At 44.3% G+C, this 26,493-nt stretch overlaps 1 protein-coding gene across 2 annotated transcripts in view; it reads right to left on the bottom strand.

Annotated features, from left to right (window-relative positions):
- The window catches only part of COX10 (cytochrome c oxidase assembly factor heme A:farnesyltransferase COX10), a 110,584-nt gene that overhangs the window by 22,447 nt on the left and 61,644 nt on the right, over nt 1–26,493 (bottom strand). For both annotated transcript variants that reach the window (XM_027131094.1, XM_027131093.1), the window contains exon 5: nt 12,824–12,894. In XM_027131094.1, the coding sequence (XP_026986895.1) occupies nt 12,824–12,894 (71 nt within the window). The remainder of the gene's footprint in view (nt 1–12,823; nt 12,895–26,493) is intronic.

The raw sequence follows: 26,493 nt of genomic DNA, 5'->3' as shown, positions 1-26,493 counted from the left end.
TCAGCCTTCTAACTCAGGGAGGAAGTGAATGGTTACCTCTTGAATGACGCTCCATCGATTCAGCTCAAATTAAGAATATGTTATTTGTACGAAGACTCTGGAATTTTCGAAGAGAAGATTCCTATTGTTCGATCTCCTCCGTGAAAAGCAAGTGTCTAGTGTAGTGGTCCAATCTCAGTGTTTTCTCACATCCTTGAGGGCGGGACCACCTATGGAATTCCTCCGTTACCCCCAGGCCCCAGAGAGGAACACCTAGGCCTGCCTAGGTGGGAGACACATACTTTTCCTTTTTCCTGGTTGAGCCAGATGGTTTAATTCTGACCCCCCTCCCTTTTTAATTTATAGGAATCTAGAAAAAAAAAAGCAGCTTTGTTCACTTACATAAACTTAGGGTCAGTGAATTGTTAGGAGTCTTTGAAAAGCTTTAATAAAACACAATTTATAAAAAATGAAGCTAGGAAATAAAACTATCCATCCCTACAGCTCTGGAGACTCCTGGGAGCTGCATGCACGTGCAGCTACTTGGACATGAGGGTGCAGATGTGGGAGGTTGCATCTCCTGCACCGCCTGGGACCGGAGCCTTTGGTCCACAGGTCCAAACAGTGTTTGCAAACATGGACATCTGTAGGGACCAGGCTGGCAATGTGAAGCGTAAAGTGGGCGGACTTAAGAAAAAACAGGAGGCCTGAGGACTGTGGGAACTGCTAGTCAGGTTGCGCTGGCAGATTCCACGTGGGAGCGAGCCAAAGAAGCCTAGAAATCTGTGGTTTTATGTGCAAAGTTTCTATTTTTAGATGCTGGCAACTGCAGAAAAGCAGTGCAACAAACAAAAAAGTGCCTCCTCGGGATCTGGTCTGGTGGCTGCTGTTCTGCAGTCTGTGGTCTAGGTGGAAGGTCTCTGCTGTCGAGTGCGTGCAGCTCCTCTGCCCCAGGACGACCCCACACCCTGCCCCCAGCGACACTTCTCTTATCTTTGGTGTGGCCGTTTCTTACTCATCCTCCAAATTCAGCCTTGACATCAAAACACGTCCTCCAAGAACATCTTCCCTCACCCCTCTCTCCTCCCTGTTGGCCCCCCATGGGTGGTCCACGTGCCCTCTGCTGTCACAGCACTTCTTGGTCTCATGCTAACCTCGTCTGCTGCCTTGTCTACCCATCCCCGACGTACAGTTTTTCAGTGCGACTCTGTACCATTCATCTTTATATGCCCTGTACCTAAGGCTGGGGCCCAAAATGTTGGCTGAAACAAACCTTTACAAACCAGGCAAAAGAGAGGACACGATCTTAAGACTACTGCTCCCGTAACAGCAGTCAATGGGAGTAGCATTTGATGGTGTCGAATCTTTTCACATCATCATCTTATTTGAAAAGGGAGGAAATAAAGTGATAGGACGTTAGACCACATGACTCCAGGTTATTAGTAAAAGGTCCTATGACTTATTTCCCACGTGACTGCAAAGTACTGGCTATGTCGCTACGATACGATAGTTACTTTGTATATTCACGTTTCTTAGAATATCTAAGTATTGTCTGGTTATACAAAGGGGCCTGGGGGCTGAAGGATTCCTCCATCCCCAGGACTGCTGTCAACAAATGCTCACAACTCATGATGCTTTCATAAATGCTTTCTTTTTTTTTTTCTTATGACCATGAGAGAAAAGCATGTTAACTTTCAGAAAACTCCCGTGTTCCTCTCATAGAGCCACTGTGATGACTTGTCACAATGACGTGCACACAGGCCTTTTGCTGGTTCTTCCTAGTATGTTTCATACGTTGAATGATTTTATTTTAAGGATGAAGTTCTGTCTGTTAGCACCACTATTATTAAGTTGAGACCAAATCTGTTCTTCCTGCCACTCCAAATGACTGGTTAACACTAAAAAAAAAAGAAATTTCTACACTTATGAAATGTTTATGTTCTTATTACATTCGCATTATATACACAACGAGAGACTAATCGTAACCACCCAGAAGCTCTGCAGAGCTTCACCAGGGCCGGCTACGTGTCTACTAGACCAGCGTGGCGGGGGGGGGGGGGGGGGGGGGGGGGAATGAATAACACTCCCAGGTCCCCTGCAGCCTGCAAGATGTTTACATTTGCTTAACTGCTTACTGGTAAAACCTTCAGTAAATGTGAAAAATGTCTCCTGTAAATCCCTATAATACTTCAGCTAAACCCCGTTCTTTAAGTTAATAATGCCAACTAAACAATCCATTAATTTCACTCCGAAAACTCAATCTTCATCATTCATTTCAAAACCGGGTATGGGCTGCCCCCAATTCCAAGTGCTCTGATTCATCCTCTCTGAATCACCTTCCACTCTGCTCTTATCGCTGTCTCTCCGGCTCACAGCCCACACCTCAAGCTTACCAGTTATGGAGCTCTCTCATCGGAGCCATTAAGTTGGGAAAACTAACGCTGACATGTAGTCTTTCCCTGTCAACATGACTGAGCTGGAAAATGGATAATTCAAAGGAGACGGAATCAAAATAAAAAAGAAGGCCCAGCCCACGCCTGACTTCTTCAGGAAGCTTTCACTGCCCAGCTGGTCCTTATCCGAATCTCCCCTTTCTGACCTCCCGGAGACCTTCTTGTTTGTACCAATTCATTTATTTCCGTCAACACGTTTATAGGCTGCCCCGTCTTGTCTGCTAAGCATTTTATGCATTTGGCTAATTTTTCAACCAGATTATAAGCCTTTTGAGCATGATAACAATAAAACTGACAGTGTTGCTTCCATTCCAGGTAATCAATAAATTTTTGATGAATTAAACAAGGGAAGTATGTAACTCTAAAATATAGACAAGATACATTTGGCCTTGACATTCTTAAAAAAGATTAATTTTAATTAGGGTAGACCATGAAAAAAGGTTATTACTTAAAAAAATATATAAGCTATGTTAGAAATTTAAGTCTGAAGGACTTCAACTCAGAGAAAGATGTATCCCTCTGTCCTCTTTGAAAACAAACAGGAGAGTGAACAGAAAACAGAAAGCTCCAACTCTGACAGAACCAGGAAACCCTCCTAGACAAGAGCGCCAGATACAGGAGGACAGTGAGAGCACACACAGGTCTGTGCACTGAGGCAAACAGTGAACGTCTAACCTCAGAAGGTCTTCCGGAGGCTCTGCCTACAGGTCACAGAACGGATCTGACGCCAAGTGGGTGCTCTGGGGGTGGGGAGGTGGGCCCCAGTTAGAAGGTGACCAAGTAGAATGAGGCCGAGGGTGGCTCAAGCTGTTGGAAAGCAGCCCTGGAGGCGTGGCCTTGTGCTCTCTGTGCCCTGAATCCGCGCCCCCGCCCCGCTTAACTGCCCCTACAAGCCTTGCCCTTGGCCCAGGGCGCTGGACCAGAACTTGGGCCAGCAAGTCTTCTCACACTGGGCCTGGGAACTGGGACAGAGGACTCGGCCGGAAGACCTGGGGGCCAAGGCGGAGGGTTCCATGTCTATGATGAGTCAGTTTAAGTGGAATTGGGACCCGAAGACCCAACAGGCAGAGAGGAATGAGGTGGAAGCGCAGAGAGCAGCAGCCTCGACACGGGGGTGGGAGGGGTGAGGGGTGCCATGCTTTCCGGAAGTCTGGCTGTAAAAAGAGACGAAAAACCAGGTGGAGGGGCTGATTTAACACTCATCTCTGTGACAGAAGGACCACTTGTCCAAATATCAAGTCAGAAGGAAAGGCCCTGACGGGGCAGAGGGCCTGGGAGGCCCAGGGAGCCTCTAGGCCAGGCACCCACGCTCTGCAAGCTGCCCTCTAGGGCTGGAGCTTGGGGCCCAGAAGGCAGAAACGGGGCCCCAGCCGCCAAAAACAAGTGTTAGATGCTGACAGCGAAAACCTGTGCAAAAGCACCTGGTCTCATCCTCCTCGGAAGAAACGAGGGCTGTCTCAGGAAGAACTACTGAGGACATCCATTTTAACCACTCATCATCTGCCCTCCCCTCGGCCACCCGAGAACTACGAACCGTTTTATCCAATTAGGACCAATGTTGCAAGTAAATACAGAGCTTCATCACACAGAGGGCGTTCAAGGACACTGGATACGCGTGTGACATGTAAGTGGCAGGAAGGAAGGAAGGAAGTTACTGGTGAGAATACAAAACAGCAGAAAAACGGGGGGCCCAGAGGTCTCAAATTCCTTCTTGGTTTTGCCTTGCTCAACCCCGAGTCATCCAGGCTCCCAGAGCCATGGTCCCCTGGGCGGTGCTGCGGCTGTGCCGACAGCCTCAGGGGCACAGATGCAGGGGTGTGGCCCACAGTTAACAGAGGTCAAGTCTGCAGGGAAGAGCCAGTCCTGGAGGTAAGACAGCGCCATCTGACCCCTGCAGCCCCTCTCCAGACGTTCTCAGAGGCAGACGCTGAGCTCTTTACCAAACGCACCGAGACTCCGCGACCAGCGGTGTGCGTAAGGCATGCACCTAAGTGACATGGGGACAACATACTCAAGTTCACCAAGTGGCCCCCGAGCCATTAAAGACTCCGATAAGTAATTCCACCATAAAGGCCCCGGAGCTGGAGTAGAAAGCAGAAAGCCATGGGGTCAAGTGTTTCCACAGGAAACAGAAGCTGCAAAGGATGTCGCCAGCAACCACCGGCAATTACTGTGAGCCGCAGTGCCCGCTAGACGAGACCACCGGAGTAACTCGTAACTGGGTCCCTGAAAGAGTTAAGATGAATTCAAACATGCCATCTAAATATAAAAATGCCTTTTCTTTCCACTAGTGAAAAAGACATAAGAAGCAGTCCCAAATGGCTGACACTTCTTTTTTTCAACTGTAAAAATTTTAGACACACAGAATTGGTATTTTATGTAGGTAACCAACAGATAATTAAAAGTGCTGTCCTCTGTATCCTCCTTGGAAAAATGAAGTAAATAATAATGCAATTTCATAGATTTTTATGGTCATCAAATGGCATTTTAGCTGTAAAGATTTTTTTCCTTTGATCCTCAAAAAAATTAGAGAAAACTTCTATGGCCTAAGATGTAAGGGGTGTATTTTTACTGTAATTGACTTTCAAAAATAGCCAATTATGTTACTATGCCTTGTTTATTTTATTTTTTTTAATATTTATTTTTGGCTGCGTTGGGTCTTTGTTGCGTGCGGACTTTCTTTAGTTGCAGCGAGCGGGGTCTACTCTTCATTGTGGTGCGCGGGCTTCTCATTGCAGTGGCTTCTCTTGCTGCGGAGCACGGGCTCTAAGCACCCGGGTTTCAGTGGTTGTGGCACGTGGGCTCAATAGTTGTGGCTCGCGGGCTTAGTTGCTCCGCGGCATGTGGGATCTTCCCGGACCAGGGCTCGAACCCGTGTCCCCTGCATCGGCAGGCGGATTCTTACACTGCACCACCAGGGAAGTCCTGCCTTGTTTATTAAATATGTATTCAGTGTCACCTTCTCCAATATCTGAAGCAACAGAGACAAACTGCAGCTCAGCAAGAAGAAAGGCAACAGCATGAAGCCTGGCGAGCGACACCTTGGGAGGACTGGGTGCATTTCCCTTTCTTGAGACACAACTGAGCTGCAGTTCATTCAGCCTGTGTCGGTCAGCCCTAAGGTGGAAAATATATTCTGCTCAAAATCATCCTTCATGACCCGCCGAGGTCAACCATAAAGTACATGCAAGCTTATATATGTACAAATCTGGAAAATAATGACTAAGTCCACTGAAGTTTGAGAAGCGCTGAGTTAAATTAAAAGAGAGAAGAAAAGAAAAGTCTATATTTAGGTGGCTGGGTGCTCAGAGCATCTGCCTTTGAGACGACTCGGCAGAGGGGAGGTGGAGAACTCTACAGGGTTCTGCTTCCCTGTAGGGCGTATGCCCTTCTGTCTTAACGTCGACTGAAAAGGCATGGATTTCTGCTGTGGTCGTGAGGCTGTGAGGCCACACCTTCTCTGGGGGTTGTGTCCTAATGCCTGCTTTGCTTCTCTACCTTATAATGAATCTGTGGTACTGGCACGGAGGGCTGCAGAATTTAAGAAAAATGAGAGGTCGAGAACAGACAGGTTACAGCTCAGGGAAGGGGTGTTAAGATCTCAGACTTCTTTGCCTGGCCTGGTCTCACTGGGGGTGGGTCTGCGGGGCAGCTCAAGCTGTCACCCCAGAAGTGCAACTCCTAGAGTTGGTTTTTGTCTATTGACCTTGTATCTCGTGCACTTCCTAAATTCACTTAACTAGTTCTAGCAGCTTTTTTGTCAATTCCTCTGAATTTTCCAGGTAAACAATCGTATTTGTCTGTTTCATTTCTTCCTTCCCAACAGGGATGACCTCTGTTTCCTCCTGCCTTGCTGACCAGTGAGTCAGGAGCTCCAGAACAACGTGGACAGCGCTCCACTTCCTCCAGGAGGCCCTCACAGCTCAGCCGGCAGGCACATTTGCCTCGCCCTCCTCCCCAGCTTTCCTTCCTTACTATTCTCCTCCAGGAACCCTTCACACTAAGCCCAGCCCGGTCACCTGTCTTCATCCTGAAACACGTATTTGCACTCCTGCTCTGCTCCTCTGCTGGCCATGCCCACCCTGCCTGGCTTGCTTCTCCACCTACCAAAGTCAAGTTGTCCTCCAAGGTCTGCAAGCTCGCTCTAACCTTCGGCCTCACTTTCTCTCATTAATTCTCCACTCCCGTCCTTCTCGTCACCTGATGTCACATGTCATTCACTCCTCGGTGTCTGTACTTCCCTCGCCTGGAGGTCATTTCCACTTCTCTAACGTCTATCTGTCCGTCCACCCACCCACCCATCCCTCATTCAGCACCAAGAGATGTGCCACTGCCACATGTGATGGCGAGCAAGAATGCTCCATGACGTCCGGGGTTTTCGTCTGTTCTGTTGTCTGCTGTGTCACAGCATTAAAAATCATGCCTGGTGCATATTAGGCCCTCAGGATATCCGTGTTATATAAATAATCCTATGCAGTGGACATAAACAGATGGAAGGCTCAGTCTTCGTCTTGGAAGAGCTCACAACATGGTAGTGCAAGATGCCCAAGGACAGGTGTGCTGAGTGGTGCAGTGGCAGACACAAGCACAAAGAACAAGAAAGCCACCAAGACCAAAGCCCAGCACCCCGTTACTGGAGTGTGGACACAGCGATCCGTCCGGGGGCAGCCCCGCTTGGCTGAAGACCTACCCGGGCATGGAAGGGCAAGGCTAGCACAGCTGGCAGGGCTCAGAGAAAGCAGGGCATTTTGGTGGAAAACGCAGCAATTCCACTTAGTGACAATACAACATAAAAGCGTGAATAAAAAGGAGAACAGAGGGATGAGGCTGGAAGGACTAGAAAGGACCAGACTCTGAAAGGCCTTGTATGACATAGTAAAGAATTTAAAACACATTTTTTCTCCAAATATGTTTGGAAGACCCCAAAAAGTTTTAAGCCAGACACGAGCGTGATGCTTATCTGCCAGCTGAGTGGAAGATGGATGGAGAGGGGGTGAGCGAGAAAGCAGAGATGGCGGCTGGGGCACTGCTGTAATCACCCCACAAAACGGAGGATGGTCTAAGGGCAGACGCCAGGGCGATCCAGGTGGTGGAAAAGACACAATATATTGAATAGTCAGATGAAGGGGATAAGAGAAAGAGAAAGTCTAGAATGAGTTCCAGGTGCCTGACTTTAGAATGTAAATTAACAAGCATAGAAGGAAAAAGACAGACTTGGGAGAGAAAATGATGAGCTTACGGAATGTGAGATGCCTCAGGGCACCCAGAAGAGAATTTCAAAGGGTCCAGGCTCGGAAGAGGAGTCTGGGCTGTGGGCACAGCAATGTGGAGGGCAGCACCTCAGGGGAGGAGTGAGATGGGAAGAGGACCAGTGACAGGGCGCAGACGGGGGAGGGAGGGGCAGAAAGGAGAGCCGGAGGCCCCATGCCTACTCACCCTTCGGTCCTCAGCTCCAAGACCCCACTCCCTGATGGTCGCCCTGACCCCCTCGGTCTGGGTCAGGTTCTCTGTGCTCCCACCTCCCCTGGGCACCCCCCAGCACAGGTTCTACCGCTACCCCTTCAGTGTCTGGCGTGGGGTCTGTCTGGTTGGCAGGTGTATTCAAAAATTACATTTGTTGAGTGAGCTGTACCTTGGACAGCACTTAGGGTCCTCATGCTTGTGTGCCCCGCTCTCTCCAATGGGATTCCACGAATGGAGCCCATGTCATTTGCCTCTTCGTCACTCTAGCAACCAGCACATCCTCTAAGGGACGACATCCTCCATAAATGCGTCCTGATAATGACAGGATGAACGAAGCATTCACTAACCTGCCACTGGCTGGACCAACTTAACCGTGAACATGGAAACATGCACTTTCATCTTCTGAGTTCCCTTATCTGCCAAGTGTTTTGCTTCCTTTCCCCCATCCCTTGAAACGAATCTGAATTTCTTTTTTATGTTATTGCCTGATAAGTATGAAAATATTTGTATTTCAAAGCAGATTTGGAAAAAGATGAAAGTTCTGCAAACAACTCTACATTCCTCTGGAGTGTCAAACCCACTCCCCAACAATGCACTTCAGTTTACATGGTTTTATCGATCTTACGTTGTCCCCCCAACAATGCTATGAGATGAACAAGGTAGGAGATACGATCTCACCCTGCACGTGAGGAAGTGGTGGTGTGGGAAGAGCCATTCACTGACTTGCCCAGGCTCAGTGAGTGAGATAACGTTTTTCCTAGACTGCAATGACCACACGAAGAAGATCTGAAGACTGAGATGTTTTCTATTACATACAGTTTTTAAAGATTGCTAATTCACTTTTTCCGATCATCAAGTTAAAATTGGATTATACCAAATCTGCCTTTTTTCTGAAAAACTGAATGAGTCTTTAAATTCTATAGTGCTTTACAATTTTCAAAAGTTTCACACAGATGTTTTCATTATTTCCTAACGCTATGGGATTATATGACCTTCTTGATAAGAACGTCAGCTCCTCTGACATCTACCTTCACTCTTGCCTTTGAGTCTGCAGATTCAACCTCCTCAGTGGGTTTCCTCACCAGCAAGGTGAGTTCTCGGGAATGTTCTTTGTCTGAGAATGAAAGGGAGCTCTAAGCCCAAGTCCCCCCCGCACAGCGATGACCAGAGCCATGACAGTCTGGCCAGGAATGTCCAAACAAGTCAGCTGACCTTATTTATCTTTTCCAATTTATAAGACATAAAGATATTGAGAGTCATTGAATAAAAAGCTATTTAAGGGGTTGGTATGACAATGCCTACCCGCAAACTGACTTAGGTACATCGTACTTTCCATTTATGCTCTTTCTTCTCTTCGAGGCAAAATAAACAATTGGAATTTGTATGAAACAGCCTTAAAAGTAAGGGAATTCTGTGAACATCACAATTGTCACCGTCACTCCCTTCATGTAGGTGGCATTTGGTCAACACTCAAGCTGGACATTGTTGACAGGGAGAGGGGACACCTCCCACAATTCTGCTGGGACAACGGGTATAAAGCAGGCCTGTCCTGGGTAAGCTGGGAGGACGGGCCCCTTGACTTCAGCCCACACGACGGTCACACTTGTGGCAGAGTGCTGTCCCCGAGCATCTCTGGTCATGGCCCTCACCTGGGACTCACTCACACAGGCAGCTCCTCTCTTCTTTCTTTTCACCATGTCGGTTTAACCCTGGGTCAGGCTGAAGGGCCAGTGAGTCCATTCCCCTCCCCGCTCGTGTCGAGGCCACGCATGCACTCGCCGTGGGTCCCAATGGGAGCTGGTGCTTGGTGTCCTGTCTCTGGCTTGTACCCAGCGATGCCTTTGAAATCCATGATTTGCCGCCGCTACAGAAGTCACTGAGGCCGTTCCTCTAATATCATCCAAGTGCCCCTTCTTTCTTACTTTTTAAGAACTAAGAGGCAGAAGACTGGTCTCCCTGGAGTGGTGTTTTCTTCTCATGGACAGAGAGACTTTTACAGAGAGTTATGTGCAGCTGTTAGGAACTCAGGGTGTGGAGTCAAGTGGCCGAGGCCAAATTTATTCATCGTACTTGGATCCCCAGTTTTCTCACGTGAATACTGGGAGGAATTTAAAAGCATCTACCTGGGCTTCCCTGGTGGCACAGTGGTTGGGAGTCCGCCTGCCGACTCAGGGGACGCGGGTTCGTGCCCCGGTCCGGGAAGATCCCACATGCCGCGGAGCGGCTAGGCCCGTGAACCATAGCCGCTGAGCCTGCGTGTCCGGGGCCTGTGCTCCGCAACAGGGGAGGCCACAGCAGTGAGAGGCCCGCGTACCACAAAATAAAATAAAATAAAATAAAGCATCTACCTCACAGTGCTATAGTGAGACTTAAATATAAATAACGCGTATAATGCTTTTCATTATGATGTAAGTGTGGTTTCACCAGGAAATGTAGAATGACATTTACAGTTCAACCTTATTAACTATGTGAATTTGATATGCTTTTCTTGTGATCTTACCATTTATCCCCATTCTATTTTCTGTAACCCCGACTTTCTTTACATATTTCTCTACTTTACTAATAGTCTTATGAAGCCTCTAATCCTTTCTGGAATAAAGAATAAAATAAGTAAGCAAGAAGGCACTATTCCCTCTGCCAGCTCCGAACCCTCCCTGTCGTGTTTTTCTAGAAGGGAAGCCACCTAGGAGCGCAGAGAAGGCAGCCAGGCACATGCAAACTGCACCGACGGTGCACACAAGCGAAGAGCTCCTTCAGGGAGCTCCCCCAGGTCCTCGAGAGCTCTCAGAACGACCAGTGCAGGCATGTGCTTCTTTCCTTCAGGATTGCTATATTACTTTAACTCCCTAGAATAGAATTTAGTTCACTTAAACAAAAATTTTCAAAAAAATCTGCAATCACTTGAAAAAGATAATGAAAATAAACGTCTACAGTATGTCTGTCAAATGGATACAACCAAGCTATGGACAAAAGCTGTCATCAGCAAAAGACCTTTAAGGATTTCTTCCCCAGATTCACTTCACCGCTGCCCGTCAACAATGACAGGGATCACACTTTACCTGCCAAATTGTGACTAAGTCTACAGGGTTGTGCAGATTCATACAGGCCCAGATCAAATGGGACAGTAAACACCAAAAGAGAATTTCAGAGCAAACTGGCTAGGCTTTGGACTTAAGGCCGAACAGCCGTTATGAATGGGAGAGCCACCAAAGCTGAGAGATAAATGTCAATGGTCGTCTACAAGACTTTCTACTATACCCCTATGGCCGCTCATTTATAAAATATCTGTGTAGAAGAAAATGATTTACTGAATTATAGTAAACACTAACTGGCAAGATATTAAGTCTTCAGTTTTAAAACTATGATTCTCAATGCAAGATTTTGCCACAGACTCATAACAGCTCCTTGTACCTATTTAATAAAATACATCCTAGCTAGAAAAATAAGTCTGAGTCTAGATTTTTCAGGCCTATAATTTGCCCTCTAGAAGAGCAATTACGGTTTATTATCATAAATGAGATTCTGCCTCGGTCATCTTGCAAACAAAAGATAAGTTCCAAGTCTATCAAGACTAATAATCTCGTACTGTAGCCTCTTCGTTTAACGCAAGGGCACTGCCAACACCAGCCACCAATGCCGTGACGCTCCTCCCTCCTGGATGTACTGAGAGACTGTGCTTTCCTGGGTGCGAGGAAATGAGCACGCTGGGCGAAGTAAGACGAGCTACTAGAAGAATGACGGTCTGTATCTGATGACCATGCCATGCCTAATGGCTGTTTGCTGGGCTTATCCCGTTTCCCTTGGTCCTAAAGGAGTATGATTTCACTGAGGAAGAAAGCCTGGACAGAAATTCCAAACAAGTAGGAAGGCACCAGTGATTTCAGCGGTGGCAGGAGCATCGTTTAGCTTTTGAGATGGGTTACGGGGCTTACGTGTGCCCTCTAAAACGACTTTACTCAAATCAAAGTGCTTCTGACACTTTCTAAACATAAAGACAGCAGACAGCTGCATCAGATCTCACAAAGGGAAATAAAGGATCAGTCAGGTATGAGGTTTCTGTCCTTAGGTGTTTTCATCTGGATCTCCTGCCCTTTCAATATTTAGATTCATTTAAGAACTGAATGGCTGAAAGCAGCAAATACTAAAAATTACGTTTACACAGACATCTGACTGCATCTGAACTTGCTTCCTTTATTGTTTTGCTTGATATGTATGATTATTTGATCCACGGTGTTACGCCAATGAATCTGAAGCTCCGTGAGGGCTCCGCCGGGACAGGTGGACAGGGGTTTCTCTGACTTACAACAGTCATGCAGTATGAACCACTGGTCCTTTCTATTCTTCTCACCTGTGCTGGCTATTAGACTTTAAAAAATATTTTAAAATGCCGGTTTCGAGGCCTCCAGGAAGTAAAATGTTTAATTATTAACCGTTAGTGGTATTAAAATATTCATATGCCTTTTAGTTCTACTTAGTTGAATTTGGTGGAGAGGAGAGTAAAGGACGCAGTGCTTTACTTGGGGTCTAACGGTGCTCTCAGCTCATCTGAAAACACAAGGATTCAGACATAGCTTGCTGCTGAGACCCTGTATGGATCTGTCTGAAATCACCTGTGTTAATGGAATGTTTTTACCTTTAGCCACTACGAGCAAAACAAGCCCACGTCTCAAAATCGAGTCTAATAAGGGAAACTATCGCATCAGTTATTCCCACAGCAAAACTGCCCATCTCAGATCCATTCTGAGCTCTGAGCCCTGCATTCTGGTTAGAGTTGGAGAGCACTACATATCCCCCTCCCCGTATGTCCCTTTGGGGGTGGGGTGTTCTTTTCACTTTACAACTCAAGGCAAAATACCAGGAAATGATTCAGGATGGACAAGCAAATGAATGTTCTGTAACATGGAGGAGACTGACATTCATGATTTTACCTGATCTGTCCACGAACCAGAGGTCTGTTCTTTGTCCTATTCATGTTTGAATCAAATGGAACCTCAAAAAACTGCAAAAAGATTGAAAACAAAACAAAACATTAAATACAGTGTGAAACAATTATTCTCTCCCGCTTTAATTCTACAGTTTTTTTTTCCACAGTAAATTTCATTTTAATTTTGATACTACAAACTCATACTCTTGGTACTCTTTAGAGAAAAATTCTCTGGGAGAGACACATTTTTAAAAATATATGCACTAATTATCAGGAACATGCACAGTTCTACTTTTACCCGCTTTGAAAACCACGTGTTAAACACACAGTTGCATTCCTCAAAGCCAATGTTTCAGCTTTAGAGCATTAGTGCTGTCCACAATTTCAGAACTTTTCACACATCCCAAAGCCTGTGAATTAACCAAGCACCAGATGACACAGGAAATGGGCTACTAGAGCCAAGGCCAGGTCTGAAGGGAATAAGATGCCAGATGAAACCATACACAAGTGAGGAGCTTACACTGAGACTAAGGCCACATGCCCCTCTGCCTGGGACAGCTCTCCTGTACACCTGAGACCAGGGTGTCACACCTGTCACTGTCTTATGAACACAGCAAAGTGCCCGGGGGATGGAGACTTAGGTGGCTTCTAGGTCTGAGGCTGCAGGAAATACTTAGTGTCTGGAGCCTCAAGAGTTTCCTCAGCAGCAAATGAGAACAGTTGCTCTCACCTACCGACGTCGGGCAGTGTGTGACGACACTGCTGCCATGCAGGCCGAGAGCTGCCGATTCTCCCCCACACCTGCACCCGCCCACAAGACTCCCAGCCCCTCACAGACCGACCCTTCCTTCAAGACTAAGGTCCGGTTTAATTGAAGCCCGAACCTCTGATCTGATGTGATCCCCTCCTCCTTTCAATCCCCATGGCACCTGCCTGAACCACTTGGAAATGTGGCTGCACCTGAGGTGAAATCGAAATGCTGCAAATACAACAATCACTTGTCAAGAATTACAGAATTTAAAAGGTGATAAGTCTGTTTCTGATTTCACATGATAGCAGTGTCACTCTAGTTGGTAAATGAAAATACAGACTGTCCATTTTTTGGTTCAATCTTTTTTTTTTTAACTTTACTGAGGTCTACTTGATATACAATAAACTGCATGTATTTAAAATATACGACTTGGTTAAGTTTTGACATCTGTACACACCCCTGAAGCTATCACCACATGAAGACACCGCACGCATCCATCTTCCCAAAAGCTCGGTCATGCCCCCTTGCAGTCCCTCTCCCCCACCCTCCTGTCCACACCTCATCCTTAGGCAGACACGCAACTACTCTGTGCCCCTATAGACTATTTGCATTTTCTAGACTTTTACGTAAATGGAATCAAATAATATGCCCTCTCTTCGTCTGGATTTTTTTTCACGTGGCATAATTATTTTGAGATTCATCCTATCACTGAGTGTATCAATAGGTCATTCCTTTTTACTGTTAATATTCCATGACACGGTAATACCACAATCTGTACATCCATTCACTTGTTGCATATTTGGGTTGTTTCCGGGTTTTACCTATTACGAAAAAGCTGCGATGAACATCTGTGTATAAGTCGCTGCATGAACACATGCTTTTATTTCTCATAGGTAAACACACTGGAGTGAGTCATCGAGGAGATGCACGTTGAAACTACTCAGGAAACTGTTCCACGAGGTGGATTGCCACGTTACCTTCCTGCCCCCAGAGTATAAGAGGTCCAGTCCCAGAGCCTCCAAGAACTAAGCTTTGGGTCATCTCTTGTGGCAAGGAACTACAGCCGTCCAAGGGCACGCGGACTGGCCAGCAGAAGGTAGTTATAAACACCAGCTACAACCCTACGACCAGTTGCAGAAACAAGGAATGTAATAGTTCTGAGTATTTTCTCCTTGTTTTACTATAAATATGTTTGTATATATAAACCACATTTTTTATTTGTCTCCCATTCTCCTACCACTGAATATATGCTAATAGTATTTACTCTCGTGCCTCAGTATTGAAGTTACACAGGATCAGCTGGAAGAGAAGTGAACATTCCCCCAGAGATGAATAAAGGGACTTTGTCCTCTTTCAGGGAGTGGATCAGTGAACTGTTGGTTGTAAGGAGAATTTCATCATGTTCAGTGTACACACAACTTTTTGCTATCGCCTTATCTGGAAGTACGACTGAAGGGTGTATCCAAGCGCCAGGCCGACAACGACGAGCTGTGATGGGTCTGTGCCGCGTTGATTTAGCTCACCGGGAACCATGCTGCCCGGAACGCCCTCTCCCCACAGCTGTAGCTTAGGGGCAGCCACGGAAGCACACATGAGATCTGGAAGGTGGGAATGCAGGAGCGGCCATGTTTACACTTGCAAAACTGATGTGAGGTCTGGCTCTACTGCGGCTCACACGTGGCAGCTGGGATCCGTTGGCTCACCTTGCTGGCCTGGAGCGGCACGGGGCCCGCAGCTGCCCGCCGAGCTTGTCCACGTCTCGTGATCCTGGGCCAAGTCTGTGTGCTGTTCCATGGTCAAGTGCATGCTCTCCTGCAGGTCAACCTGCATCATCAAAGGTGCAGGCTTGGAAGCCGCAGGAAACAGACACGTGGTCCAGTCTTTTCTCATGCGCTTCTGCTCCTCCTTGCGGATTCCGGGTCACTCCTGCTCTCCTCTGCTTTCCTCAGGCCTGGCACCAGGTACAGGGGCAAGAGGCTTACGGGACTGCATCACATCCATGGTCCCACCAGGCCTAATCCCTTATATCTCTCAAGTGGTTCCGACATCCCGATCAAACCTTAACTGATACAGGCCTCTTCTCTAATACTTTCAACAGGGCCGCTGTTTAAAAGTAGTTACCTGTCCAGTATGACCATCTTATGATCTCAATGACAGGCTTCCTGAGATATGTGAATATCCCAACCTTAACGTTAAAGGGAACTACGCAAATAGGCACTCAATAAATAATTTATTAAATAAACCATCACTGCAAGTAACTATATTTGTAGACTGAATTACACGTTGAAACGATTTACAATTTATAAGTGTTAAAAATTCTTTGAATGTGTTCAAGTTACACATAATTAAAATGTTCCGTCTGTCACATTCCCTCCCTTCCCCAATATTCAAACACATTCTATAAGTATTTGACCTATTAATTTAATTTCACAGGACTAATGAGGATTCCAATTACAAATCATGTTATTTAAATGCTGGTAAGGTGTTATCCAATATAACACAGAAACTCTTGTATAAATAACTATCTTGGCAGTTCTCAAGTCTGTGCGCGCGCACACACACACACACACACTTAGTTCAGGAATTGTAATGAATGGTTTCATCTGGATGAAAAAAGATGTTATATTTTCTCTGTTTCTGGCAAGTCAGCCATCCAAGATGGGAACTGAGGTCTAGAGCACAGCAACTGAACTGCAGGGTGCCAAAACTTGGCAGTAGCTTCTGACTCCCACGAACGCTCAAATTTATCAGGACAAGCCACATCTGGGTAGAAATACCACGCTGACCAAGACTTCTGGTTCATTCCAGCGAGGGCCAGACAATTCCTCCAAGCACATTATGCTGCTTTACGCTGTTTTTCATGCGTTGCCTATAATGCCTTTCAGCGAGGCTCACTGCTTTGGTTTAGCTATTGAAACCACACTCCCAAAACGTAAAGCGGCGGTGATACAGATGAGAAATTTAAACACTTTAGAACACATAGCTGCCTTGATAATCTACTCACATTTTTCCCCTGTGCTTTGCAATTTTTTCGTAATGTTATTATCATTTCAGTTGGCTCCAACTACGTCCGAAGCAGAGAAGTAAAACTGCTACAACTTGTGTTGAAAATAAAATACGAATGTTGTCTTACCAACCCTTAGAACACACTGTTCGGCCCTTTTCATATACCCTCGCTGCTTCGAATACCACCCCCAGTGATACGCTTCGGTGAACACACTTGGACAGCCGCTCAACCCAGGCCTGTCCTCTCGGGCCCTTCCTTTAGAAGGCTCTAGTCATTAGGTCTCAAATGGCCATGTCACCCAGTACTTTACCCCACGCCTGGACACAGTGACTGGTTTACTGAGTGGTATCGGATTCAAACAGAGTCTTTCCTTGGGATTTTACAAACCAAAAGCCCAGGAAGGTATGTCCTCCCTTCTCTTGGGTTGCCTGTGGCCACGGAACAGGAGAAAGGGAAGTGGAGGAGAGGCCCAACACTGATTCCTTGGGTCAAGTTACCTCCAAGGCTCCACCTCCGCCCTTTCCAGTTGAAGCCAACACCATATGGGTCCGGGCCTCTTAGTTCCAACATCCCAATACAGGAAAGGCTGTAAGAACTTCAAACATCAGAGCAGTGCGTTGCCCAGGAGTGAATAATACTTGCTTTTCCTTCAGCAAACAACTTATTTTCTGTCTATGTTCATTTCCAAAAGAAGTTTTTCTCTCAGTCTCTTTCCCTCATAAAAATCCGTCGTTCTTCTGGAATTCTTTTCATTTAAAATTTCCCCTTTAATCCCGGCTCCCCACCCCACCAGCCTCCACTGGTGACACTCCTCCTAGTTTCTTGCCCCCCAGCTATCATATGAGCTGTTATATGAGTCAGGCTCTTGGGGCTGCAAATGGTAGAAACACAACCCAAACAGCTCAAAGCAAAAATGGGGTTTAATTTCTTACTACAGGGCTGTGCCTTGCTTTTAGGAATTACTGGGTCCAGTGCCAAATGTGCTGTCATGATTCTGGCTCTTTCCGTCTCTCGCATCTACCCCGAGCACTCCTGCATGCAGGCGCCTTCCAGGAAGCAGGCAAAATGGCACAGGCAGCCCTAGACTCTCATCCTCCTGGTGACCCTAGCAGAAAGTTTATTGCCTGATACCTCCAAAAGAAAAGTCCAGAACCACCATGGCCATGAATCCTCACAGCTAGGTGATGATGCGACTAGCCTGTGACCACGGGGAGGGTGCAGGTGGAGAGACACAGTGATACTGTATCGCCCTCAAATCGTGAGTGTTATTTTCTCGATAGGAAAGGACAATTCTATTACCAGAAGAAAATGGGAAGATGTTAGGCAGACGGATGCAGTGAAATTATTTCTAACTCACTGTAAAGCTAACAGCCCCAAATCATTTCATCTCACGTCATACCTATAAAATAACTTACCTACGTTACTCCTAGTTTAAGTATCTGAAAGGCATTAATCATTATAAACATAGTAAATAATTTATATTAATCTTTGTCTCATAATCAGTTTGGGGATCAATAGTTCTGTCTATTTAACAGAGTAGTAAATGGATTACTTTTTCCTCCTTGTAATCACATGAAGATATGGGTCACTATTACACCAATGGGTAAATATTTATTAGATTCCTAATATCAGATTTGTGCTTTTCTATTATACCATGCTTTTATATTAGTAGATAATTATTATTACTCCAGAGAGATGCTGCTCAGATATAAAATATACTTATTAGCCCTTCTAACAGATAACAACATACTTACCACACTACTGAATTTTGTAAGCTAAAATGACACAGACACCAAAAGCAGGTCGAAATATAACTTGGCCCTAGTGATGAACTTCCTATTCCTATTTTGATTAATTACACGCTATGCAAAAAGTAGATGTGTTCTAGAGATGTCTGCAAGTCAGGCTCAGGAAATATTGACTTTGATAACGAGGTGCAACTTTTTCTTCCCCTATGCTAAATAATGGGGGCAACGTTCTTCTAAAGACTCAAAGGAAAAACAAACGTGTGAACCCTGTCAGAGTTTGTTTTTCCATCCATCTTCTCAAAGCTGTCAACAAGTGTTTGTCATTCCAGTATGGCTCACAGCCTCCCAGGTCCAAGATAATGTCTCAATCGGTCTCAGACCAAGTTAAAAGGGATGTTAACAAAAATAAATAAATAAAGCACCGGGAGAGGCACCTTATCCAGCAGGGTTCCACATACCATTACTTTCAGCTTACAAATCAGTTAAGATACGCGGTCAGCCATGGCTCTTTGGTTGTTACCAGTGTTCCACAGCCATACCAAGAATAAACAAATTAAGTGAGACTCGCTGTTCCCATTGATTTTTCCCCACGAGGTATTTGAAATAAGGTGTGTGTGTGCTCAACGTGGTGCTGGGGTAATGTTCTCCTCCAAACATGCTACTCAGGCCGTCGCTCATTAAGCTGTATTTTGAGGCTTCGCCCTAAAAGGTCACCCAGCACTTATCAGGGGCCTGAAGTACCATATCCTATAAGTAAAAGAAAACTCAGAAAGTTGCACTGGTTTTGACGAGCTTCAGAAATGGTGTTATAGGTCACCCTTTCTCCTGCCAGAGGGAACTCAATTTGTAACACTGCTTTCTGAAAAGAGATGGAAGGAAAACACAGCAAAATATTTACAAGATCTGGGTAGAGAGATGTGGGGTGAGTATTCTTTTTGTATTTTATAATTGTCTATAAAGACCATGTATGTTCTACTTAGGAAAAAGAAAAAGTAATAAAAATTTTTACCTAAATGATACAAATATAAAATCTGGACAGACCTTCGTTAGGTTAACTAATAAAGAATAACTAAACTTATCTAGTAGAAAGCCAATATCAATGGAGCCTTAGTCAATTAGAATCCTTTTTTTCCCCCAGAAAGAACCGCAGGGTAAAATGCTGATCCTAAATATTTCTCAAGGACGCCCATTTCCCTCCATCCTTGGTGCCATTCCTTTAACTCAGGCGACCATTTTATTTTGCCTAGATTACAGCGACTCCCCACACTTCCTATCTGCATTATTGATTACCCCTATCAAATTCTCACACAGCAGCCAACACGATCTTTTCAGGTACAGACCTGATCATGTTAGTTCCCAGCCTAAAACTCTTCATGGCTACCCGCTGCCCAGGGAATAAAGTCCAGGCACTCACGTGGCACAGAAAGCCCTTCACAGAAGCTCCGGCCCCTCTACCTCCCGAGGCCTCATCTTCTCTCACCCCTGATTGCTCCCCTCTAAGGGTCAGAACCTCCTGTCAGGTCCTCAGGGGCACCCCGCCCGCAGGGACCCTTCGTGGTAGCCGTGCCGCATCCATCATTAGCGCAGAGCTGACTCACTGGTCTGCCATACATTCTGCTTCTCGTGTGTGCCTCGGCAGTGGAGCTCTGCCCGAACAACCACCGACAGGACAAGAGGGCTCACTTCAAGTTCAGAGTCACCAGTTTCAAAGGGGGCTCGTACCACTCCCTGGTGAGCCCCCTGGACCTCTCTAGCCCACTGGCTCTGCTCCCCTTCACGGGAGGGTGGGGGGCGAGTTCAATCTGGTCCGCTCTCAACCGATGGGTGCAGCCTCCTCCTTCCCTCCACCTGGGCTGGCGACCCTGTTCCCTCCCACCTCCTATGAAACCTAGTCCATCAGGCACCCCTTTTCTCCACAGCATGGTGTCTTTTAGCTGGATCTTTCCCACCCCCACCTCAACATGCTTAGTTTTCCCCCAAGCCCACACGTCTCCCCGTGTCATCAGCAGACTTGAGCACCAGGTTAGCATTTGGAAAAGAGAGGACGTGGTCTCTGCTCCTACAGCACATGAAGTTCGGGCCCCTCATCTTAGCCAGCACGGTCAACAGCAGGAGGTGTCCGGGGCGAGGCTAAGAACCCTCCAGAGATCTCGCAACAAGCTCCAAGGGATTTCTATTCTAACACCTGCCAAGGACCATAATTCCATCTTTGCAAAAATCATTTTTAAAACAGGTAATTCTGAAGGCCAGTTTTGAAGAACAATAAGGAAATGCATTAAAGTCCACTAAAGGCGACTAATATGAACAGACTATTTAGATTTCAAATTGTTTTTTCAAACCCAACTTTTTAAAACTTGGGTCTCACAGATTAAAGGAACCTTTCCTCAACCAGTGCTACTTCATCCTAATCTAATGGGGACAAAAGACTAGCAAATTAATAAAGTCTTGTGGATCCCTCCACAACTATAAAAAAACAGGCATGCTGACTGAAACCATTAATGGTGATAAACTAGCAATAATATGACAAGTCTGACCTCTGAAACAGTTCCCTAAAACACTACAAAGAGCTTAAATGCCACCATTAAAAAAAAAAAATAGAACATGAACATTTTAAAAGGCAAGAAATAAGTAAAATCACCTTTATCTGGGATCCATGGCAGAAGAATGAAACGATACTCAAAAAGAAAAGGTTATACCACAAGGTGAGCAGTAAAACTGGCAAATCTACAGAGATTCAGCTGCTGCTGTGATACACATCTGGTCCCATCGGGGCGGGGGTGGGAGCTACAGAAATCATTAAGCCATCGGAGATGTTCCAAACAAAGAAACTGTAAAATTCTTAACTATAAAGCAAAGGAAACACACTTAATCCCTCAGGGGTTGCAGTATGTATTTCAACTGGGTGATCCCCTCCCTCGCGAGGACACGTCGATACACCAAAACCTGGAGTAACACAAAACCTCCCCTGTCCGCACGTGGCCCGGAGCCAGCCTGCGCCGGCACCCCGGCCCCTCGGCCCCTGTTGGTTTAATCGTCGCGTTACTCTACACACCCAGGAGGGGGCGGCAGAGAGGAGGAGGCTGGGGGAATGGGGGAAAAATGTGTCTCACTCATTCTGCCGATCAGAGAATAAATACCTTAAAAATATAGTTACGCAGGCCTTCTGTAAATGTTCAATAACGTGTTGTAAGATTAACACATTTCTTCTCAGATTACGGTTTATTTTTGAACTTCAGATCCTATACGGCTGCAAAGGGAAATGATTCGTCTTCTGAGGAGACACCAACTACCTACTTACTTACTATGTTATCTTAAGCAAAGTGACTCGAAACCGCTCTTTAATGACCCCATTCCCTTCTGTCTCTGAGATTCTGTGATGGGGGTACAATTATAGTGCATTTTAACTTTAGTAAAATTTTTCTGCTGCCTATTTTCCCCTACAATCCTCAGTCTCTTACTGATCACCTAAAATTATTTTTAAATAACCTTTTGAAAGTCTTCGTGCTGAAAGCAGGTGTATTACAAAATGAGCTTCTTTAGGAACTTAAGTGAAAAAGAAAAAGACTGGAATGGTGAATAAAAACAAGGACTATTACATCAAAACAATAAATAAATAATAATGGAAATAATACTTGAATCAAAAAATAAAATAGCACATAAAATATATTGGGGCATTTTCAAAGGCTTAAGAAGGGAACACAGGTGTTATATAAGTAGTCATTAAGTGGAATACTTCCGACAGCCTTTTATAATTGTTTCTGTTCCTATATTCCCACTGCTTTCCTTTCAACCTGATTACTGGACATGCCTTGATTCTGTGTCTGATATATTCAGAATATGTATCTGAGCATAGAGTTGGGCCTACAGAGAAGGACCTACAGTTCCTTCACTGAAACACAGGAAACGGCGGAAAATTCTTTTGGTAGGGCAAGACATATGTCATGGGCAAGGGAAGGATACTGGGAAATTTCCCAGAACTGAGAAAAGTTTAAGTATAGAACTTCTTTCCTGAGAAGCCAAACAAAAACCTGTGACATGTTATAAGCATGGTTACCGTGTTCTGAGAGTGTAACACGTGCATTGACCACCTTACAGAACGATGCCGAAGTAACACAGTGGTTGATCCACGGAAGAAACGCTTTCCATCCACACACACAATATTTTCAGTCTTCCTGTTAAAAGCAAACCGGGAAGAAATGTTTCCTTTTCTAAGATATGTGGATAAAAATTCCAAATTACTTGGAGTTTCTAGGAGAGAAAAGATATAATAGGGTTCTGACGTTCACTTTGAGTTTTTCAGTGGGAACTTTTTTAAAGTTTTAAATTTAATTAATTAAAAGTGGCATTAAAGAGAACTTAAATATTTCTAACTTTTCTGTCAAATATCAATATAATCCCAGAAAACAGGCAAACATTTAAAAATGCCTATGAATTACAGTAAGTGATATGTGACTGTGAACTTATTAGTATGATCATGCAGCTTAGGTGAATGGCTAAGCTATTTATTTGGTCATCAAATCCCAATACTTAAAGAATTGCAACCGATTACATGTCCATGTAGTTTCTGTCAGCATCACAGTTTTTTGCCTCAGAGGCAATTCTTAGAATATATACGATTTTCTGCGTTTGCACAACTATCCGTGTAAAGTAGCAATCTAGTTTTCTAATAAATATGAGTTAAACGGACAGCATTAATGTCTTAATGAAATACTTCCAAACAGAAAAGGTTCTAATTTTAACGACCACCTTTCTTAACCAGTTTTAATTTTTTTTTTTTAATTTTAATTTTTTTGGCTGCACCTCACGGCTTGCAGGATCTCAGTTCCCCGACCAGGGATCAAACCCGAGCCCCCAGCAGTGGAAGCCCGGTGTCCTAACCACTGGACCGCCAGGGAATTCCCCTCCAGTTTCCTTTTAAATACACTAATGGGAGGGCAGGCTTTCAAAGAGATGCAAGTACTCCCTTTCTTACTGTTGGTGACAGGAGACAGTGAAAGCAGCAGAAGGAAGCCTCTACGCTGAGGATGGGTAAAAAAGCAAATGAGGAGGAGCTGGCACCAGGTTAAACTCTAAACGGTACCCAGAGTCAGATTTTACGGACAAAACATGTAAGAACTTATTTGAGTGCACGTCTAATCAGAGATTTTACTTTAGAAATACCAGGTGGACCACCGTTCTCCTATATTTAAAAAAAGCCTTCCAGGGGCTTCCCCGGTGATGCAGTGGTTGAGAGTCCGCCTGCTGATGCAGGGGACACGGGTTCGTGCCCCGGTCTGGGAAGATCCCACATGCCACGGAGCGGCTGGGCCGGTGAGCCATGGCCGCTGAGCCTGCGCGTCCGGAGCCTGTGCTCCTCAACGGGAGAGTCCATGACAGTGAGAGGCCCGCGTACGGCAAAAAAAAAAAAAAAAGCCTTCCAGATCATGTACTAGTCTTTCTTCTGTGAAGCAGAGAAACCCTGAATTTATGTGCCAGGAAAACAGTAAGTAACTACCACTCCCACAAGCAGCCACAGCAGACAGAAAGGCAAATAGACTTTTATAATTAAATCTGTAATGATGAAAAACAATGTTGCGTAATGAATGTCTTTATAAAAACACAGTCTGCCGAACTACCTAACCATTAAGACATTTATTTCAGTTTATCCGTTGACAGTGACTTTTATTCCATAACGAGACGTGACTAAAATACTTCTCATTCTTTAAAAGACAGTCTTTACAGGTATAATACAAATTAATAAGACAAGTCACACTGGGAAGAGGGGTTTGGGACTTCGTCAACTGATCTTTAACAGATAAAAATTAGCACTATAACTTATAACTAGGCTTAAAAATCCCAGACAATATCCACATATGAATTCTTGAAAGAATATATGAGGAACAGCAATAAAGCAGAGTCTAGTTTATACTAGTATAATTTTTCAAAATGACAGCTCTTATAATTAAATATATTTGAGAGAATATGTACCTTAAAAATATATAAATGAGAATATATACCTCATTTTATTTATCATAATGTGATGATGTAAAAATTAATTCTATTAAAAGTTTTTTTAAAAAGAAAACTACCACCACAAATCAAGATTTTGAAAGCTCAGATGTAACATTGCAATTAAATGAACAGGCTCGCTGAAGATTTACTGACCACATATTACATGATATTTAATAATCTAAATTTTGTATTGCTTCATAACAAGTCAATGAGATTACTATTAAGGATATAAAATGCCTGAAATTAACAAAAACAGGAATATGAAAATAAGGATATATTATTTCAATATCATTTACAAAAGAAAAAGAAAACGTTCTTATGAAGGGCAGTAAGGAACTCTAAATTTAACGAGCTTAGTTTGTTTCTAATAAATTCCACTTCTGGAACTACATATCAAGGAAATGATACAGAAGTATAGGAGAAAACTACATGATAAAAATTTAAAACGTCTGCTGCAGGGTTGCTTTTAACAGATAAACACTGGAAGAGCACTAAAGGAACGGTTACAATGTGGTAAGACACCTTAATGGAATCTCAGGCAGTCATTAAAGATGATAATTAAGACTCTAATAATCTGGGAAAATGCTTCAAACACTAATAATATAGTTTATAGTTTATAATTTGTTCAGAGTGGTGGGTCTATGGATTTTTGCTCTCTTTTTCAATTTTGTTTTATTATAATAATGAGAAAAATAATAAGCACAAGGAGTAAATTAAACAGATAGATGTGGCTACATTTAAAGAAAGATTTGCAGATGTTCTGGGAGTATTTTTAAAAATTAAATGTTACATTACATTTTCCAAACCACATTAAATCTTTCAGGTTTTCCAAAACACATTAGAAATATAAAAGTTTCATCACAAACACTTTTGAAGGTTAGTTTGAGGGAGAAAGGCCCTTATAAACATGGCAGGTCAAGCAGACTTAAGAGAAGAGGCTTCTTTTAGAAAAGGTTTCTTCACTTTTAAGAAGTCTTCAAACCTATATTTTCCATAGCTTTATTTGTTTATTCATGGCTGTAGCTCGCTAAGGCCGTATTTCTCAGAAGTTTTGTTTTAATTTTACTATTATAGCATACTCTGATTTGCTCAAGAATTTACAGACATTTATTAGTCCAGCAAGCTTAGGACTACCAGCTGAAACCATTTCTGATACTAAATATTGGAGGTGACAGAGGGTTTCTTCCACGAAGAAGGCCTCAAGTGTGCACATCTGTAGTTTTTCCACTTTGAGCTGTGATGCTGATGAACAAAATACCTAAGTTTGCAATCACTATGCAATTTTATTTTACTGCTAAAAAATCCACTGACTTAGACATTACAAAAATATAAAGCTAGGTTATTTCATTTGAAACTGTCTTATGAAACCTTAAATAATAAAATTGTAAAACCTTTTATTTTGATCAGCTTTTTACTTGAAAGACAGTGCACATTCTCAGCTATGGATTTAGTAATGAAGGAAATATATTTCCCATGAGGTGACCAGCAAATTTGCTATGCATAAAATAATTGATGGATTCTGGCTAATATTGTGAGGGTTCATTCAAATGTTAGCTTCTCACAATAACCAGTCACAACGTGAAGCAGGTGAAAATCTATAGTTAGTTTCATGACTAAATGAATGTAACGGACAAGCAAACACAGAAGAGCAATGGGAAAATGCCTTCTTAATACTGATGAGGCTACAGCAGTGCACTGACTTATTCTGAACAAATCAGGAATAAGTACCGCTATTAGCTATTACTCACCGAGGGTTTACTATTCCCACGCCTGGGCTCAGTGTTTTGTGTATTAAGCCTTATCTCCTGTAGGTAGGTATTACCATTATCTTCATTTGAAAGTCGAGATAACTGAAACCCAGACAAGTAATTAACCAGGGTCGTAAGGCTTGGATTTGAACCTGGGCTGCCTGAGTCCCTGTGCTCAATCATGGCCCTACACGCCACCCCGGCACAGGAGGCTTGAGCGAGAGACACGGCTGGGATGAGGATGCTCTGAGGGGCTGCGAGATGGAGACCCTGGCCCCAGATCACAGCCCAGCTCGGGAGATAAGATACTTAATTTATAAAATAATGAGGCGGCATGATAAGATTCACAGAGATGCAGACGATAACTGCCCAAAATAAGGTTCAGGGGTATAATAATATAAAGAATATGTTTCGGGGCTTCCCCGGTGG

The sequence above is a fragment of the Aethalodelphis obliquidens genome, unplaced genomic scaffold, assembly GCF_003676395.1.
Source record: "Aethalodelphis obliquidens isolate GAN/ISIS:26980383/991018 unplaced genomic scaffold, ASM367639v1 scaffold38, whole genome shotgun sequence".
Classification (NCBI taxonomy): domain Eukaryota; kingdom Metazoa; phylum Chordata; class Mammalia; order Artiodactyla; family Delphinidae; genus Aethalodelphis; species Aethalodelphis obliquidens.
Note: the sequence above shows the minus strand (reverse complement) of the source record. Positions and strands in the feature narration are given on the sequence as shown.